General features: G+C 36.9%; 1 protein-coding gene across 3 annotated transcripts; it reads left to right on the top strand.

The window, feature by feature from the left end:
- Positions 1-512: 512 nt before the first annotated feature.
- LOC113227416 lies at positions 513-19,290 on the top strand. 3 transcript variants are annotated; one of them, XM_026460330.1, is made up of 7 exons: positions 588-635; positions 2,195-2,248; positions 2,346-2,523; positions 9,802-9,961; positions 15,304-15,477; positions 17,191-17,357; positions 19,075-19,290. In XM_026460330.1, the coding sequence occupies exons 3-7, from the start codon at positions 2,353-2,355 to the stop codon at positions 19,279-19,281; spliced, it is 879 nt and encodes a 292-aa protein (XP_026316115.1). In that variant the 5' UTR covers positions 588-635; positions 2,195-2,248; positions 2,346-2,352; the 3' UTR covers positions 19,282-19,290. The 3 variants fall into 3 exon arrangements, with proteins under 3 accessions (XP_026316116.1, XP_026316115.1, XP_026316117.1); XM_026460332.1 differs by having other exon boundaries at positions 17,191-17,352; positions 19,075-19,265; XM_026460331.1 differs by lacking the exon at positions 2,195-2,248 and having other exon boundaries at positions 513-635.
- The last annotated feature ends 3 nt before the right edge of the window (positions 19,291-19,293 follow it).

Below are 19,293 nucleotides of genomic sequence, written 5' to 3'. Positions count from 1 at the left end.
TTTCACACACACACACTCAAACACACACACACACACACAAATACACACACTTTCACACACACACACACACACACACACTTACACACACACTTACACACACGCACATTCACACACACACACACTTACACACACGCACACACTTACACACACGCACATTCACACACACACACACACACACACACACACTTACACACTTACACATACTTTCTACTTACTTTTTATTACTGCTATTGCTACTCTACACTAGATTCACGGCACTGCACTACACTATTTCAGTTTTAGCCGCAGTTCAAGGATTGTTTTCTTTTCTGATTTTGCCAAAACGGAGAATCTTCGTAACACTATTAACACAGGTTTTGTACCTAGAATAGGTTACGATGGTTCAACTTTTGTCTGCCCATACAATCGAATTGTACCTTATTGTAGTCATCTAGTTTAGGTGCTGTATGTTTAATTTGAATAAATTTATTATTATTATTATATATTTCTACATTAGTTTTGATTATAGTGACACTCTCTACCGACCCGTAGGGTGTACGAGAAGAGCACTATAACCTGACGCGAGCATGCCAGCGCAGGGACCATCTAAGCCTGGGTGCCTACCATAACCTTTCAAAAAACAATCTTATTTCAATGTAAGCTTATATATAGTAATATAATATTACTCATATTCGTACCATTACAAACCTATGAACCAAGTAATTTATTATTGCTAAAGTGACTGAAAGAACGAATGATGAAAGTACGCTACATGAATTGTATAATGCCATCTCTACCTTTTTCGATTTTCCAAATCATCCTATCGTAGTATAATGTTAAAGTACCCACTTAATGTTATTTACATTCAGAGAATTGTAACTGCTAAAAAAAGAAAAGTATGTAAAAATGAAATCTATTAAAATTACGTTGTTTTCAACTATTTTTCCGCATTTTCATGAAGAAAAATAATTAAAACAAGCTGAGTCTTGATGTTTACGTTGTGAACATCGGATTTATAGTCTAGTGTCAACTGTTAGTGTCGTCAAGGAGCATATAGATATCGCTTTTATAATTTTAAGAAATAAACATCGCGTATTTTTATTTAACCAGGTATTTATTTCTGTACTATTAAATAAAAAAATATACAAAATATTGAAGAGATATATGTAAATAAATAAGTTCAACTTAACTTTTAATCATTCCAAATCAATATTTAGACAATAAATTCGAAAATTATGTTGTTTCCATTGCATCCGTGTAACTATTTTAAGATTGCTAAATTTGATATAAGAACAACATTACTTTAATGTTAAAGTGGCGTCATAGTACGAACTGAGTGAACTGAGTTACAAAGCTGCCAATAAAACATCATAGTTTTAACATTATAATAAGTTTACTTTAAGCGCGTCATGGTACGAAAAGTCAATGTAAGGCTAAAGCAATATTGTTTTAAGAGGTCGTGGTAGGCCTCCAGGTCCTAACCTAACCACAGTTGTTTGCACGGACTTCACCCAGTTCTCTGTAAGGCTAGTGCCTTAGGTGAGCCATCCCAAGTGCACGTACAGCACCCTCCCTATTTTTGAGATAGGTAAAGGAGCTGTAGGCACCCTCACTTGCAGTCAAACGTCCGTAACGTTGTAAAGTTGACAAATACAGTCGGTACGTTGTCGGTGACTTAGTACAAATAGTGGATACCTAAGTGAGGGCACCGAACGACTGTAGGTACCATGTGCCTGTATTTAACCAGCACCCTAATCCTTCAAAATCGGAACGCAGTAATGCTCACATTACTGCTGGGCGACAAAAATAGGTAAGGTGGCAGTAAAATAATAATGTCACAACCCTACGCTTCGAGTGAAGTGTAGGCATTGATACGCCGAATAGGCGGGAATTGCTCTACTGTCTATTGTATAATATTGGTGGTGATTTTAAAAAGAATATATGCATAGCACGAAATGCATTATTGTACTGAACTCTGACTCTAGCAAACCTACACTTTGACATGTGAGTCGTAAAACTCATTTTGGTATGACTTCCTTCTTGCATCATTAGTGAATGACTTTTAAAAAAACATTTTTAAGCCAATTTAATTTTTAATTTCATTACAAAAATATAAATTTCAACTAAAAAGCTGGAATTTCTTTATATATTATTCTTTTTCGAAAGATGACTCTTAACAAAATCAACTATACCTTTCACTAATGTTTACCATTAGGCAGAAGAAGAAGGCAGGTGAAGCATCGTGATGGAGCGATGCAAGTCGAAGAAGGTTCGTTACTCTTGGAAAAACTCTTGAAGTCCTCAACCGGACTATGTCCTGAGACGTATGTTGGGTGGACGAAGAATGATGTAAGTTATTTTTCCAGTTAAATCATGGCGTCTGGGGCAGCGTTGGAAGTGAACAAGATGAAGGCTCTAGAGGACCGCATCAAAGCGCCTTCAGTGTGGGGCAGAATGCCAATCGGTCTTCGATTCGAGGATCTGCAAGATCGGAGATACGACGAGGCTGCCAAGTTCTTAAAGAAGCACTATCTGAATGAAGAGGTCGGAAAATAATTATTTTTCTAGTAAGATTTTTTTTTAATTTTGACTTAGTTTATGTAACGCGGCAGTCTTACTACTTAGACGGAGTTTAAGAGGCTCAGTACTGTAAAAAATAATTTAGATTGCCTCCGTGTCCCAACGGGTAATCGGGTAACATTCTGGTCTGCCACTCAGGGGTCCCGAGTTTGATTTCCGAGTCGGGAGAAATATATGTATGGCCTACATTAATTACTCTCGTGAGTTCAGGTGTAATTTGTGGTTGTCTATGTGTGTGTCCATGGCACCCGCGATACAGGGTCTTCCTAGTGCGGGGCTATGAGTGAGTGAAAAAAAATTGAACTTATTCATATTCACCTTAATTCTTGTAAAGTTATTTTTAGTAGTTTAAGTAGTTTTTATTTCTATAATTCACAAATTGGCGATCAAATTACTAAGATGTTGCTGGCGGTGAATAAATATGAGATTATACTTTAATGGTACATAAAAACATTTATATTATAGCCAAATTCGATGTAGAATAAATATCAACAAACAAAAGCTATTGATATGATTAATCTTGAAATCATGTTTGTGATGACTAAGTTCAATAACAGTTAAGTGATTTGTAAGTAACATAAAAATTACTAGTTATTATTTATAAAACTGTGACATCCCTAATGATATTTTTTTATTTCAAGGGAGAGATTGAAAACATTCGAGTTTGAATAGTACATAAAGTGCAAAATCGTAAATTGATATTGAATTTGATACGAGCGGCGGCTGAAAAGTTTTGAGCCTAAGTACCTTTAAGTGTCACTAATGACTTGCGGTGTATGTCACTAATTGCGAATATCATAAGTAGTACCTATATATACCGAATTTCATGTCATTAGCATCATTACGCTTTTAGTAATTGAACCATAACCGTCACCATGTTTGAGTCACCCGCGCATTGTACGACATTGGAGTACAAAGATGTTATAAAATTCCTCACAAAGTAGAATAAAACGCCGATGGAAATATTTGAAGAGATGTCTGTTGAGATGACAATTTATGGAGATTCTGGCCCATCATTTGGAGTCGTTAGAGTCGAGAATTCAAGCATGGCAGGGAGTCGCTGGAAGAGGATCCCAGGTCAGGAAGTCCAAATACTGCCGTTACCGACGAAAATATCCAAAAAAATTGTTCCAGAAGATCGGCGAATCAAGTTGTGGCAGATAGCTGAAGCCATAAGCATTAGCAAGGAACGAATCGGCGACATAGGATTTGAAGAAATCAACCACCCACCCTACAGTCCAGACCATGTCCAGACCTAGTCCCCAGCGAATATTTCCTGTTCTCCAATTTCAAAAAGGAGCTCCGAGGCCAACATTGACGTTTTGTTGGTAGGTCAATGAAGGCCAAAGATGTTCGAGTGATGAAGAAATGAAAGCGGCTGTAGACGAGCATTTCGAAGGCGAAGACGGCGATTTTTTCACTGGGTTAAAAGTCCTTTATGGTAAATGTAAGAAGTGTATTCAAGTAGAGGGATATTATATAGAAAAAGATTTTTTTTACATATTTCTATTGGCATTTTTAAGACCCTATGCTTAAACCTCTAGTTTGCAATAAATTCATATAAAATAAAATCTTATAATTTTGTTTCTTCTTGTCTATCATTACCATGCAATAAATATTAATAGGATTCATAGACTTAATTATTTTAATCGTAAGTCATACGTATTAATAAGTACTTTGTAGTAATTGGCTAGGTAAGTTATTTCTACATAACCCAATTACCTATTTACGTATTTAAATTTCAATTACGCGAGCAAGACATGGGAAGAGCTACCCTAAATAGTGGGCGTTGATAGAAAAGGTTCTATCGAGTTCTTAGGTTTTCGCGATTGTTACACGTCATAGGAAATGAAACTATTTTTCCGGATTTAAATATATTTGTTTTTTCAAAGAAAATGTTCTTTTCACCGGACATCATTGATTGATGAAATTGATGATATCGAATTTATGATATACCTAGAAAGAAAGAAGAAATAATTATATTTTTCTTCCACTCGTTTGGTCAACTTGAAATTTGATTTACTGTCTGTATTCGATGACATTATTGGAAAAAGGCAACGCAGCAGGACAGTCTGTGGGGTTACCCAACACCTGAACTAATAGCGTCATTTTTGGGTTCATTAAATAGATCGTAACGGTAAAATTTAAAAAAAAAAAAAAAAAAAAAAAGAGTTGTTAACATTCTTACAGGCGTACAGGTGTCATCACGTTGTTTTCCTTCACTGAAAAGCTCATGGTAAATTTTAATAAAATTTAAAAAGAAACTGAATTTCGCACTCATACTCAGAGTTAGAGATTCGGATACGAATGTGATTTTGTTGACTTTTTGGAGTATACTGTTTTGTAACAGTTAAAAATATGGACTTATAATTAAAAATTACACTTCAGCTACAATGTAAAGCAAAACGAAACAAACTAGATTTCTCAGCTACGTTCAACTTCACCCTGAATTGTTTTAATTAAAGAACTAACTGTAAAATATGAAATGGCTCCAAAATGTTAATTTGTTTAATTAAGAAATTTCGCGAGAAGAAAAAGTGACCGAAAAACAATCCGGTGGAGTAAATTACGATAAAGTCGCAGTCTCAATATTTGCTCGAGCACTAGAAGTTATTCTCGTGTTAGTTAATATAACGCTTCATAATCAATATTCATTATTACGTACCCTTAGTACAGTAAAGTCACATGTGATCATCAGTGATCGGAATTCAGGGAGTTAATTTTGCTAAACTAAAGAATAATGTGGACATTTCCTTCTACAAATCCCAATATTTCTCGGAACTGATTATATTTGTATATGTGCATTATTTATTAGGCAGACATACAAACCATATTTGTATTCCAAAAACGAGCGGTTCGTTCTGTGTACCGTTTAGGCTGTTGGGTTTTCTTTCAGAGAAAAGTTTAAGGAGACTGGTGGGCTCATAGTACATTTACTCAAATATTTTATATGCCCGTAAAAATATACATAATTACATTAAGAAAAAAAGATATCCATAATATAAAGTTTAGATCTAAGTCCAAACAAAAAAAAAGTGATTTCGTGAACGATGGGGAACTGTATACGTCTTTACAATAAGATCCCCGTGAATATATTAGGGGTTAAAGTATGAAATTGCCGTTTCGCACTGAAAAATTAAAACAATTTTTTTTAAGATTAAATATATTTGTTTAATCAAAGTTTTTTTCCCTTGTTGTCTATACATTTCTGCCATGTAATCGGAAGGTCATTTAAACCTTTGCGTTAGAACTCTGGAGACCTGGACTCCACAGCTGTGTGAAGGGATTTTTGTACTGCTTCCTGGGAATTTTATTTCCATACAAAAAAAAATCAAATTGCGGGAAAAATGGTAGTCGGTCGGGGCGAGGTCCGACGAATATGTAGGATAATGGATAATTTATATCTGCAGGTCTTGTAGTAGTAAAACTGTTTCTCAAGCAGTGTGAGGTGTTGCGTTATCATAGAGCAATAACGGTGAAGCTGTTTTGCTGCGAGTTCCGTCGTCATTATTTAAACGCCATATGTCATATTGTGGGTATGATAACATTAAACCATGACGTTTCGTGGTAGTTTGATACGGATCGGCTTCCATCATTACCTTCAATTCAACTGCCTCCGTGGCCGAACGGTTACCGTGCCGGATTGCCACGCAGAGGTCCCAGGTTCGTTTCCCGGGCCGGGAGAAATAGTTGTATGGCCTACAATTATTTCTCTCGTGAGTTTGGGTGTAATTTGTGGTTGTCTATGTATGTGCCCATGGCACCCGCGACACAGGGTTTCCCTAGTGCGGGGCTATGTTGAGTGTGTGTGCGTTATTAACGTTATTTACATTTGTGACTGGTCTTCCTCGTGGTTCTTTCTTCAAGTCGTAATTTGCCGTATTGCCGGCGTTTGCCGTATTTGCGTATGCCGTATCCTCTCCAAATACAGCATTGACAGTTTCTGCTACGTTAACTCCATGTGGAAATTCATATTCGAAAATTAGGTACTCAGATTTTCGCTGTATCTGTCTTCACGTTAAAAGCTGAATGTAAAAACAATTGAAAGTCGAACAATCAAATATCATGTTTTTTAAGTTAAGCATGTTTTACTTTTCGTGTGAAAAACGTTTCACTCTGAAATCGGACACCATACAGGTTTAATTTTAATTTAAAGTGGCCAGTAAAATAAATCGGCAATTTCATATTTAAACCCCTATTATTAAGATTATGAAATACTAATAACACTATCTTAGTAAATATTAAGTTTAAATAAAACCTCCATTAAAAATATTTTAATTGAAAACTTTAATACAAAATTAAAGGCTACGTGTTACATAAACATGTATGTAAAGACGACATGGCTTTAAATTCCATGCAAATTTCATTCAAAGTGTATTCCATAGCATTTAAATTTATTTGAAAAGAGCAATTCATATAGTTTTATCCTCATTCTTCTCAGGAGAGAGAATAGTCAGCATAGTGAACGAGCAGTAGCTAAAACGTGACATTTTCAAGTCTAAATTTAATTTAACTATGGAATCAATGATTAATTGACTTTGAATTGTTGACACTTGAGTACATCGGCAACAAATTAATATTTCCTATTAAGTATTTGCTACAAATGATTGTCTCAAAAAATAATATTGTACTTGTATTTCCATGGGTACTTACTTAGGTATTCAAATATTTTAGCCATTTAAAAAATAAACATTTAATAATTTTTTAATGTTTAGAAAATAAACAGTAAAACAAGAAATTTAATAGGTATTGATGACGAAATGGGTATGTCCATAATAAAAAAACGTTCATACTTTATGTAAATTAACTCCGTGTATTCCGATCACGGGTGATCATACTTGAAAAGTACTGTTATCACAAAGGAAAGTCATAATAGTAGATTGTACAGCAAGTGCATAAAACGTGTCATTTTACCCGAGACGAGTATATCCACCCAGTGGGTAGATACTTAAGTCAAGGTTAAAATGGGTTTTATGAACGAGTTATACACTCTGCTTTTCACTTCGATTGCGAGGAAATTAAACAGCAATATTACAAATAAACGATTATTTAATTAAAATTGAATGTCAGTTCTACTCGTGACTCAGGTCGGACTACATAATGCTCAGTTATATTTCACAAGCATTTATTTTTATTTCTTATAACTTATTACAATTACTATTGCCTACTTTTTTAATTTTGTGGTATAAAGTTCTAGAGTGCGTGGCTGGTGGCGCAATGACGCCTGTCGTTGCTTCGGTCTTAAACAACGATTTTATTTTATGCACTAGAGCATAAAATCCTATTTTATGCAGCCTACACACAGCTTAAATATGAACTTTAAGAGCATGAGAAGTGAAAAAATTATATAACTAAAAATTATGTACATACGAAATTATGAAGCTCACATCGGCAGAATGACAACTATTCAGGAGATGCGTTTAAAGATTATATGAAGGAAATTAGTTGATAACTTTTATGCTTAAATGGGAGTGTTATAAAACTTATACTTCAATTATTTCACGTCCTTTGCATTATTTCTATGACTTTCATATGTTAAAAGTTCGTTGTATGATCACAAATGTGGTTTTATTATATCAAGGGTACAAATTACACACACACAAAATAGATTGTAAATTCTAAATTGCAGTTAAATAAATTATTTCTCAATGCTGTGTGACTGTCACGGAGGATGAGAGATCTCTATAAAACTAATGTTCACCTCAATAGCTCGGCAAGGCTTTCTTTTTCATTAGAAAGCTGCGCGCTAAAGATTTTTGAAATTCGAACTTGACGATGGACTGCGGTGAACTTTTTCTTTCGAGGAAAAAAATGACATAATGACACATTCAACTACGCAATTTATCGTACATTTATTTTTTGTTTTGGCTTCTGTCCCACTGAGGATAATTCTGCCAGTGTCCGGGTTGAAAGATACACGTTTTATATCGAGATTGCCAGGAACGCACTCAAGCGACGATGATCAGTTGTATCATCCTATGGACAAAGACAAAACACGAGGTTATATTTATGTTGACATTAAATTGACAACGATAACTAATTTTGTTTATTAAAACTAATTTGTTATAGTTCAGCTGTTTTGATTTCATCTATAATTTTTCTCGCTACAGTGAGCTCAAAAGTTGTGTGTTTCTCTCGGCAGCAAAATTGTTTTGCGTCTCTTGCTTTGTAACCCTCGCTACGCTCAGGATTTTTTTTGGACTTTTTGCGTTTGATTTGTATATTTCGTTGCCTTAGAGTGAAAACCTCGCATACGCGTTTTCACACAGTTCGTTTTTACTGATTTTTTTGAAGAAAAACTACAAACATTATGGCGTTTGTTACATTTTACACTACATTTTTATCTATATTTTACATCACATTTTTATCTTCGTCCAGAAAAAATACGTAGAAATCACATACGGGGTTTTCACTCTAAGACGACGATTTGTAATATTCGAACAAGTGGACCAAGATGTTCTATTTTTGGACAGAACGCAAATTAAAACTTAGCCTCGAAGTTAATACAAAATCGTTTACACTGAGACCCTATTTTTCACCCCAGCCTTCGGAATATTTAAGAAATCTTCGAGATTTTTTAATAAACCTCGTTCAAAGTTTATTAAGATAATAACATTGTAACTTTTCAATTTCTATCCTTTATTCAGTTTTCCAGCGTTTAATTAAATCAAATTCTTTGAAAAAGTTTTTTATGATGAAGCACGTTTCGGTTTACGGGGTTACTTTTATATATTAGGTACAAGGCTTTCTAGGTGTGTTTTAAGAAAATTTAAAAAACAGTACTTTGGCGTAACAAGGCGTTGTTCGTTTAAATATATTTTTTTAATATAATATGTTGCTATAAGAAAAAAATCTAAATTGTCGGTCTAAACAGTGGTAAAGATATGGGGGATGGAAAAGTGTCGTAGATGCTTCTAGAAAGAGATCTTGATTTTTTCATTTAGAATTTTTTTTATAATATCAAGTGACGGGACGAACAAGTCCCACACTTATCCATAACAGTTGCAGTGCCACTCAGAGCTTTTAATCGCGAAGATATTAGGGGCACTGTCACTCTGAGACATAAGTTGACAAGTCCCACGAGCCTGTAATTTCACCAGCACTCTTACCCTTCGAAACCGGAACGCAGTAATGCTCACATTATTTCTTGACGGCTGAAATAGGCAAGGTGGCAGTATTTAAGGAGCGAAAACATTTTTTATGATTACTTAAACATTTACTGTTAATCATCAAATCTTACAGATAACCTATAGATCCATGAAAATAATAGAAGACAAAGAAGGAACAGATGAGTTCATCCACAACGCTCGTATTTGGATGAAGGACAAAATGTCCATTGCGGTCATCAAGGAAGGCACAGACAAGCTGGTTGGTCTTCTTATTATGAGGATACAGGAAAAGAGTAAGTTGCATTATACTATACACTTCAAATAAATCGCAACCATGGTGTAACAAGGTCATATCTCCAAATTTACAACTTTTCAGGAGAGAGGATTAAAAAGATTCAGCGAACAAAAGTAGTCCCTAACTTTTTTATAGTTAAATAGGAGAGTTATAAAATTTCGAATATCGATACCTCCAATGAACTCTACGCCGACTTAAATTTTGGACCTGTCCTGTTTTTGTTTTGTTCTTTGTTTCTTTTTTTCATAAAATTCGTTTTATTGGTTTTTTCAAATTTTATTTTTTGTTTTTTTTCCACTAAATTCGGGAAGCGTAATGTTGTAAATAAATATGGCTGTTTACAAAAATAACAGAAAATAAGCAAAAAGTAAAGTTGGCGTAGTGTTTATTGGAGCTGTCGATGTACATAAAATTGTTTCTTGTAGGTCATGTTATTTCTATGACTTTTTACGTGATGAAACACTTTAGGTGTACGATCAACCACATGTGGCATTATTATGCCAATCAAAGTCGTTAGTATCAGTAATAAAAAGGGAATGGTTCAAAATTGGGAGTTCGTGTTTGATTGTCAACATCTTCAAGACAAAGTTCCTGAAGTCCTCGACAAGACATGGTGACAAGCCACGGTCTAATATACTTTTGTTACGGTAAACTTGTGTTTATGAATGCAGTGAAATAAGCAAACAAATTATTAGATTATTGTTTACTTATTAACTCCGCTGGCTCAGTGATTCGAGGTGAATGTTGACCTTCGATACCAGTTCGCACGAGAGCACCCTGCCTTGTGCGATCCCCTCCCAATTGTCTGCGTGCAGGCAGAACTACGTCCGTCCACCAAAATTTGGGTCGACCAACCGATCGTCGACCAGTAGGATGTCCAATGTAAGCCCTTTTCATCGCCCTATGAGCTGGCATCCTTTCGAGATGTCCCAGCCAACCGAGTTTTGCGGACTTGATTACTCCGATAACTATTTTTTTTTTAAATGAATTTACTCATCTCTCTCGCTCTCTATTATTAGATAATTATTTAATAGACCATAGACCAGAGAGCTATGGCACGGCCTGTGTTGGGTATATCTCCACCATCGATCAGGAACACAGGATCCGGAGAAGATATATACGCAGGACATACATCTTCTAGACAAAACCACAGACGCAGTAGAAGGATGCTTGCGTGGAGACCTAGAGAAGAGTACAGAAGCGTAGGTAAAAGGGAAATCTAATATGGGCTTACAACGCTAGTTTCTTTAGCCCCTAAACCATAACATAAAGGACAATAATCTAACAATCTAAAAGCAAAAAACAAAGCAGAGGCGCGCCGCCCACCTTACGTTGGAGTCGGATCGAGGCTTCTTCAATGCTCCCCTAATATAGACCGATCCCGATCGACTACTTGGAATCCAATTTACGTACAATGCACTTGGTATGAAATGTGAGAGGTAGAGAGTGTACTTATTTGATCATTGTTGGTAGCATTAGGTTTGTAGGCGGAATAAATTTTTCACATGATCGCATAATATTCGGTAATTATAACAAGTCACAACCTTAAATCCATAGATAATTTTGTCATGGCCATGAATATCATAGGTATAAAAACATGATAATATTCAATAATATTATAGTAAACAGCACTTTTACAAAACTTATAAAATTACAATACGACTAGATCAGTCCGTCTTGTATGAAACTCAATAAGCCCAATCATTAATTATAATAATATTTCATTAATACATTAAAGAATGAAATTTACATTACTCTGTTCAAAATTAAAACGCTTTGCTCTCAAAACTTAGAATAAACATTCAAATCCAACAGCTGAATCCGAAATTCTTTTTACGGGGTGCAGTAAAAATTTAGGCTCGGAGCATTCAAAGAATCCGCCCCCTAACATCGTAGGCATCGATACAGTCGAATCGAGTTTTATTCGAATCGATATCGCAAATAGATTTCGAATAGTGAATAGAAAACGGATAAGAGACATTCACATTGAAATTCAATGAGGATTTAAAGTTTTCTTAACTCTATTTCGTCCATTTATAGACACACACTTACTATCTTATCTGTACACTCAAATTAAGTTTTTTTTTTCAAATTACTTAATTTGAGTGCCTGGAGGTCCTTGGCATGACTTTGAACGCAGATCTTCATTTTGGCCCTAATATCGAATCCAAAGCACAAACTGCAGCCAAAAAGCTGGGCATCCTTAATGAGAGGTCTGCCTCCGACTTTGTTTCCAAGCATATACAACCCGAGTATTTTTTTTTATTATACCAAGTGACGGAACGTACTAGTCATGCGCCTGGTGGTAAGCAACACGCATATACATTGCAGTTGCAGGGCCACCAAGAACTTTAAATCGCATAGATCTAATGGGCACTGCGGCCGTCACCCTGAGAAATAAGTTGACAAGTCCCATCTGCCTATATATATATTTTTACCAACACCTTTACCCCTCAAAACCGGTATACGGTAGTAACTCATATTTCTGCTTAGCGGCAGAAACAGGTAAGCTGGCAGTACTTCCCTAGATGAATTTTTTAACAAGGGGCTCTACTGCTACTAAAGATCTGTGCATGACATTGAGTTTGGCCCTACTATTGAGTCTGAAGCACAAACTTCAGCATACAGTAGCACCTTGCGAAAGATTTCGTCCAGGGGAGTACTGCCATCTTACCTATTTCTGCGGCCAAGCAGTAATGTCAGCATTACTGTGTTCCGGTTTAGGATATGGGTGGTGGTGAAATTACAGGCACATGGGATTTGTCAACTTCTATCTCAGAGTGACGGGTGCAGTGGTAGTGCCTCTCAGATCTTTGCGTTTTAAAACCCAAAGTGGCACTGCAACTGTTATGGACAGGCGTGTAACTTACCATCAGGCGCACGACTTGTTCGTCTAGTCATAAAAAGAAAAACTTGCTTGATCGTCCATTAGTACCGGTATTGGGTCGGTCTCAGATCCGAGTAAGCCGCGGCCAAGGTATTAAACCACTGCCACTTCGTTTATAGTAAAACGAAATTGTCAATTACTATGTCTGTTGCGATAACAAGTGGGGTCGCTTACGTTTTAATTTTTAATAGTGATTCTGTCGGTTACACTAAAATATATAAAAAAAAAACAGTTGAGCTAACGATACACTTAGCTTTTGCTATAATTTCTATTTGATGTAATTTTGGTGGGAAATGTCGACGGGTCCTTGTCCGTTGTAGTTTAAAACACCACTTGCAATGTAAAACGCTGTATATGTAAAAATGTTGCTTATGGTACATCGGCGGTTATGGCTCTAATGTACGTTCAAAAATCTCCATTATTGCAGTGGGCTAAAAATTAAGTAATTTCTTCTCACATCACGTCCCAATTTTACTACCGACAGAGAAACCGGCACTACGGTAACAGTAATTAGCTGAAAGCATTGTAACACGTTAAAGAGAACATTGGACAGAGATTTTGCCACTAAAACGCTTAATTAGGCATTAATGGAAATTACAGTAGAAATATGGTTCACTTTTTTCTGCTCATGTAGAAATAAGTTTATGAAACGTTTATGAAAAAAGGAGACCGACTTTTTTTATCTAGCCTTTTTTAATCTTGCGAATACTGCCGCAGCCCGTAATTATCTGGCCATACTGAGCCGCTAGCGGGAGCGTTCCTGGTCCGTAAATTTTTGTAATGTGTGAGTTGCACCCTACCACATTGGCGCGGTCCGGGGCCGAACGCTATGACAAACAGGTGCAGGACAGGCCCGTAGAGAATGCAAAACTATATTCCATTGAGTTCTATGATTCTATGCAATCGTCCACACAGAGCGGCAGCGGGCGGGCGCGCTCCGGGAACGGATTTCCACCGAGATTGCACGTTGTATTTTTTTTACAACTCTTGAGTGGTTTTTATTAAGTTTCATTTGATCAAAAAGATTCTAACGTTGATATCGTGCACCCAATTTCTTTTGCGTTGTTTCCGTAACGCAGATAAAAGCAGAAGCTTCTTCTTAATTATTATCCGATAGCGATATGATGCTTCCGTTAAAATCTGTGTGTCACACTGGCCGCCTTCGTGCCGCTGTCCTGTCGCGTACTACGCGTGAGACTGCTGTGTGGCACGCACCCGTACGCTTTTCCCGCCTTCTGTACTGCGTGTGTGTGCCTGACCTTAAGAGCGATGCCACACGGAAGCTGCTGGTGCGTTGCGTCGCCGCAACGCTATTTCAATGCACTAAATGTCACACGAGCAATGCGGTGCAACGTAAACCTTTCTTACGCACCACAGTCTCCCCGCTTTGTCTTCTGGCCTCTTGTCCGATGCGCATGCGTCGCCGCGCGCCGTGTGAACTCACCATGTGTAGTTTTCAGATTTAATTTGTAATATACTTTAAAAATGACGGAAAACAATGGAAGGAAATATTAGAAGTCATGTGCATTTTCCTATGCAGTATCAATCAATTAGTTTTTGTTTGTTTGCTACGTATAAACAATCGAATGTTAACTATACGGATTTTTTTAATAGTCGGCTATTATTTAGAGTAAACCATCAAGTATTACTGACTTAATCTTTAAATTAATCACTGGTTAAGTATTTATTTATTAATCACTGATTAAGTCCAGTAATCGGCGTTAAAAAATATGCAAGATTTAAACTAGATAAAACTCAACCTTATTACTAATGAATAAGATAAGGTTTATCTGAAAACAATTCCGAATTTCTCAACAAAAGTTTTCCCTGTCTCAATAAAATTAACCTCGAATTAATTGAAATAATGATGAGCTCTCGGGCAATATTGAATATTCATGAGATCATTTTTGACACTGGCTATGCTAACACGATCTCCAAAGATCGCCTGTTGTGTCTTGTCTTTTATGTTTATTTGTCTTAGTATTTTGTGTTGTGTCGCAAAAATCGACATACGTATTGTACTGCACAAAATACCGGTTTTCGAGTATTGTACTGCACAAAATACCGGTTACCGGCATTCGAACTGACTCATGCATTATAGTAGTATTTTTTTATGATACCAATCGACAGGGCAGACAAGTCGGTAAGCGACACGCCTGCCCATAACAGTTGCAGTGTCACTCAGTTGATTAAACTACAAAGATTTGAGGGGCTCTGTCACTGTGCTCGTCACCCAGACACATAAGTTGAGAAGTCCCATGTGCCTGTAATTTCACCAGCACCCCTACCCTTCAAAACCGAAACGCAGTAATGCTCGTATCACCGCTTGGCGGCAGAAATAGGTAAGGTGGAAGTACTTCCTTGGACGATCTCTTTTCTAATTGCATTGCACAAAATACCGTTTACCACCAGTCAAACTAACTCATGCATTACAGTAGTAACGTCCTCTTCAGATGCATTCTCCCGTACATTCAGCCGCGTGAAGATTACGTACAACCCTCTCTATTCAGCTGTTATGAAGTATTACAACGAGGTCGAATACCCGGTGAATGTATTCGAGGTTCTGAAATGTAGAAGATATTTGAAGATATATATTATGGCTGTAAAACATCGGTATAGACATAGAGGTGAGTATGGAGAATGGATTGCAGAGTCAAATATTTCCTTAACACATAAAATTATGACTTTGCTCATAGTTTTTAATTTAATATACGCCATCTATTCAGCTTAGGGTAAAAAATGTCAAATAACACTATTTTTTATTTGTTATAAAGCAAAACAAAACCTTATAACTAATTACAATCTAGTCATTTTACAAGACTAATAAGCAATTTTAATTTAACATAATTTCCTAAAATAAAAATAACTTACACAAAAAAATTGTCCATCGACACAATATCTTTTAATACTAATTAAGGGGAAGACACTTTGTTTGTGTGTTCATAGTCTAGACAGCAGTGGCACTAATATTTATTTTATTCACTATAATCAATTACACAAACTCAAAAGGTTTAGTTCTTTGTAGTCTACGCACTATATTTGTATTGTCTAGTAGTTGTATAGCCAGCTGTGTATCAAATAACATGCAGAAGATAAATACTCTGAACTCTTTATCACGATTATGTCACTGTCATATTATAGTAATAGTATTATAATAGTGATTTTTTTCGTCAGGCTAAGGCTAACTACTATCATACTTCTAGAGTTCAGGCTCAATTTATATTGTGACGGAACGGAATGGAAGCGAATTTTAGTAACGACATTGTACATAGTACAATTGTGTTACGTACAAACTAGATACGAGCCAAAATTTTTTGCGGAATTCCCGCGAATTCGCGAGCATGCGCATGTTCGTTTCCATTCCTTTCCGCCGCAATGCAATTTGAGCGTAGATTATAATTTTTCTTCGCATTGTTTAATTTTCTGACATTTTTTCGCAAGAAATCGTTATATATTTGCGGTGGCCATTTTGAAAACTGTGACACGATTATAATTATGTTAGTACCGTTTCTTTAGGTTTTTACAGTGCAATTCTTTGAATATATTAAATATGTAAAGATAGAAATTTGTTTTTTAATTTGTATATTCAGTAGTACGAGTAAAAAACATAATAATTACATAAAAGTAGTCAATGTACTTGAGAATTTTGTTTCACCGTACTTATTTATTAAAATGCTTTGCGGAATATGACTAAATAAAATAACGTCTGACAAAGGACCCAAAATTTCCTTCTGTCTAACAAACGAAGTATAATAGTCGTGCAAGCGAGACGGTAAGTGTTTGTCAATCACGTCGCTCAATAATATTGCATCATATCATAATGCAGTAAAGTTGTTACACCAACATATTAGACAACATCACATTTGCTTTGATCCCAAATTATTGAACTAAAGCACTTGTGATATGAAAATCGGAGACAACGAATGTACCACAAACACCTGGACCCGAGACAACATACAAAAGTTAGTTTTCCACACTGACTCGGTCGAGGATCGAAACTGGGAGGGATGGCGACGTCACAAAAGTTGATGTGTAAGCCACTTGACCACGGAGGTCGCCAACTAGTTAGGTATGCTGGGTATGCAATAAAGAAATTTTAATTCCAAGAACACCCCATTTTCCAATAAACATTTAAATAGTACTTAATTTATAACACGCAATATCTAGCGTTCAATTTCCTTTCACATTTATCGCCAAGAATTTCAACTGAAAATCCGTCCTAAAAATTGAAATTTTTCGGATTGATCAGAAATGTAATGAATCCAGGTCAGGCATTGTTTTCACGTCTATTTGCTCCGTCTCTGAATTCTTCGAAAAAATCTTGCTATTGTGTATTGCAGGGGTGATCAAACAGCTATTGAAGTCATCCGTCGGTTTGGCAGCCAGCGCGTTTGTACCGGGTATGATGGGAATCTTCACCACTGGAAGAGGACAGCAGATCGCCGAAGAAATTGGCTTTAAAAAATACAACGAAATTTATTACATTCGATACATTGTTGACGATAAGGTTTGAAATATTCTTTCGTAACCTACAGAAACCTGTACTATATTTTACTTATACGGAACTGTTAAGTGTTAGTATAATAATCCTTATAGAGGTATAAGCTACAATTGTGTGACACCTTGTAGTCATGTGAAACCTCAATGTATACACATACGTTTTTTTTTAGTATTTAGGATGGCTCATATTATAAAGCACTCCATTTTTAAAAAGAACGTAGTCACTCTTTTTAAAGTCGCACACTCGGACGAAGCGCGCACGACTAAATGGAGAGATCCGGGGCTCGGACGAGCTCGGAAGCTGCTCGGGCATCACTCGTCCATGCCATTGTATGGCGGACAATTTGGAATTGTCCGCCATAGAGCTAAACGAGCGTACCGCGGCAGCGGTCGACGAGTGTCAGAACCGAATTTTTTTACATTTCCTAGCTGGGTCGACCTGCACCTGGAGTTTAGGTTAGGTTAGTATATGAAAAAGCTGCATGAGCTGAGCGAGCAAAACGAGCGTACCGCGGCAGCGGCCGACGAGTGTCAGAAGCAAATTTGTTTGCATTTCCTAACTGGGTCGACCCGCTCCTGGGGTTTAGGTTGGGTTAGTATATGAAAAAGCTGCACGACCCGAGCGAGCGAAACGAGCGTACCGCGGCAGCGACCGATGAGTGTCAGAACCGAATTTGTTTGAATTTCCTAGCTGGGTCGACCCGCTCTTGGGGTTTAGGTTAGGTTAGTATATGAAAAAGCTGCACGAATCGAGCGAGCGAAACGAGCGTACCGCGGCAGCAGCCGACGAGTGTCAGAACCGAATTTGTTTGCATTTCCTAGATGGGTCGACCCGTTCCTGGGGCTTAGGTTAGGTTAGTATATGAAAAAGCTGCACCAGCCGAGCGAGCGAAACGAGCGTACCGCGGCAGCGGCCGACGAGTGTCAGAACCGAATTTGTTTGCATTTCCTTGCTGGGTCGACCTGTCCTTGGGGTTTAGGTTAGGTTAGTATATGAAAAAGTTGCACGAGCCGAGCGAGCGAAACGAACGTACCGCGACAGCGGCCTACGAGTGTCAGAACCGAATTTGTTTGCATTTCCTAGCCGATTGGACCCCTCCTGTGGGTTTAGGTTAGGTTAGTATATGAAAAAGCGGCAAGATTCGAACGAGCGAAGCGAGGGACTACAACTCGATCAAACGAACTTGTACCTCGTTTACCATATTTTCTAAAGACGAGAGGTGCTTTAATTTGACGAGTTGTATTGTGCGACATGTTCTAATACATTTAATATCTGTAATAAAAATCTGGAAACTAATAACTTGTTTTTATGTATAACTATAGTGAAACATTAATGAAAAAAAATCGTAACGTGTTTTCGGACAAATGAAACAAAATCTATTCAATAAGAGTCTAAAGGTTTTCGGAGAAACAAAAACCTGCAAATCATGTGTCTAGCTTGTGATAGCTCTGCAAATCATGTTTCTAGTCTCAAATGCCTGAGAGTACTTTATTTTGTGATTGTGGTTATAGATGAACAAAAGAAAATAAGTTCGTGCCAGTTGAAAAGGCTTTGACCGTAGCAAATCACGCACAATACTTTATGGTGTGGGTAGCCTTCAAATTCGTTGATTCGGATTCACTTGTTTCTGTAGGTTATATTTTGTGTTTTATGAGAGTCCTCTATAAGTAAACGACAATATGCTCTGTGCCGATGACAACTGATAACTTGATGAAATCCACAGATATTGATTTGGGATATCGGCTCCGGAAATTATGGAGCAGCCGTCATGGCGTACCGAATTCCTGGTATTGAAGAACCAACAGACCCTTTACAAGTAGTATCATCGTCGAGATTCAACATCGATATAGATGATGAAGAAGAGGCACAAACAACAGAAGCGACAAAAGAAGAAAGTGAAAAGACAGCGGCACAACCAGAAAATAAATAATAAATACACTAC

This window comes from Hyposmocoma kahamanoa, unplaced genomic scaffold (assembly GCF_003589595.1).
Source record: "Hyposmocoma kahamanoa isolate Upper Pololo Valley unplaced genomic scaffold, ASM358959v1 210, whole genome shotgun sequence".
In the NCBI taxonomy this organism is placed as follows: domain Eukaryota; kingdom Metazoa; phylum Arthropoda; class Insecta; order Lepidoptera; family Cosmopterigidae; genus Hyposmocoma; species Hyposmocoma kahamanoa.
The sequence above is the reverse complement of the archived record's forward strand: the minus strand, read 5'-3'. Positions and strand labels throughout refer to the sequence as shown.

Coding starts and splice junctions, on each gene's coding strand:
- LOC113227416 (XM_026460331.1), top strand. CDS start 2,353: ATGGCGTCTGGGGCAGCGTTGGAAGTGAACAAGATGAAGGCTCTAGAG. Junction 2,524..9,801: donor AGCACTATCTGAATGAAGAG/GTCGGAAAATAA, acceptor CAAATCTTACAG/ATAACCTATAGATCCATGAA. Junction 17,358..19,074: donor GATACATTGTTGACGATAAG/GTTTGAAATATT, acceptor TGAAATCCACAG/ATATTGATTTGGGATATCGG.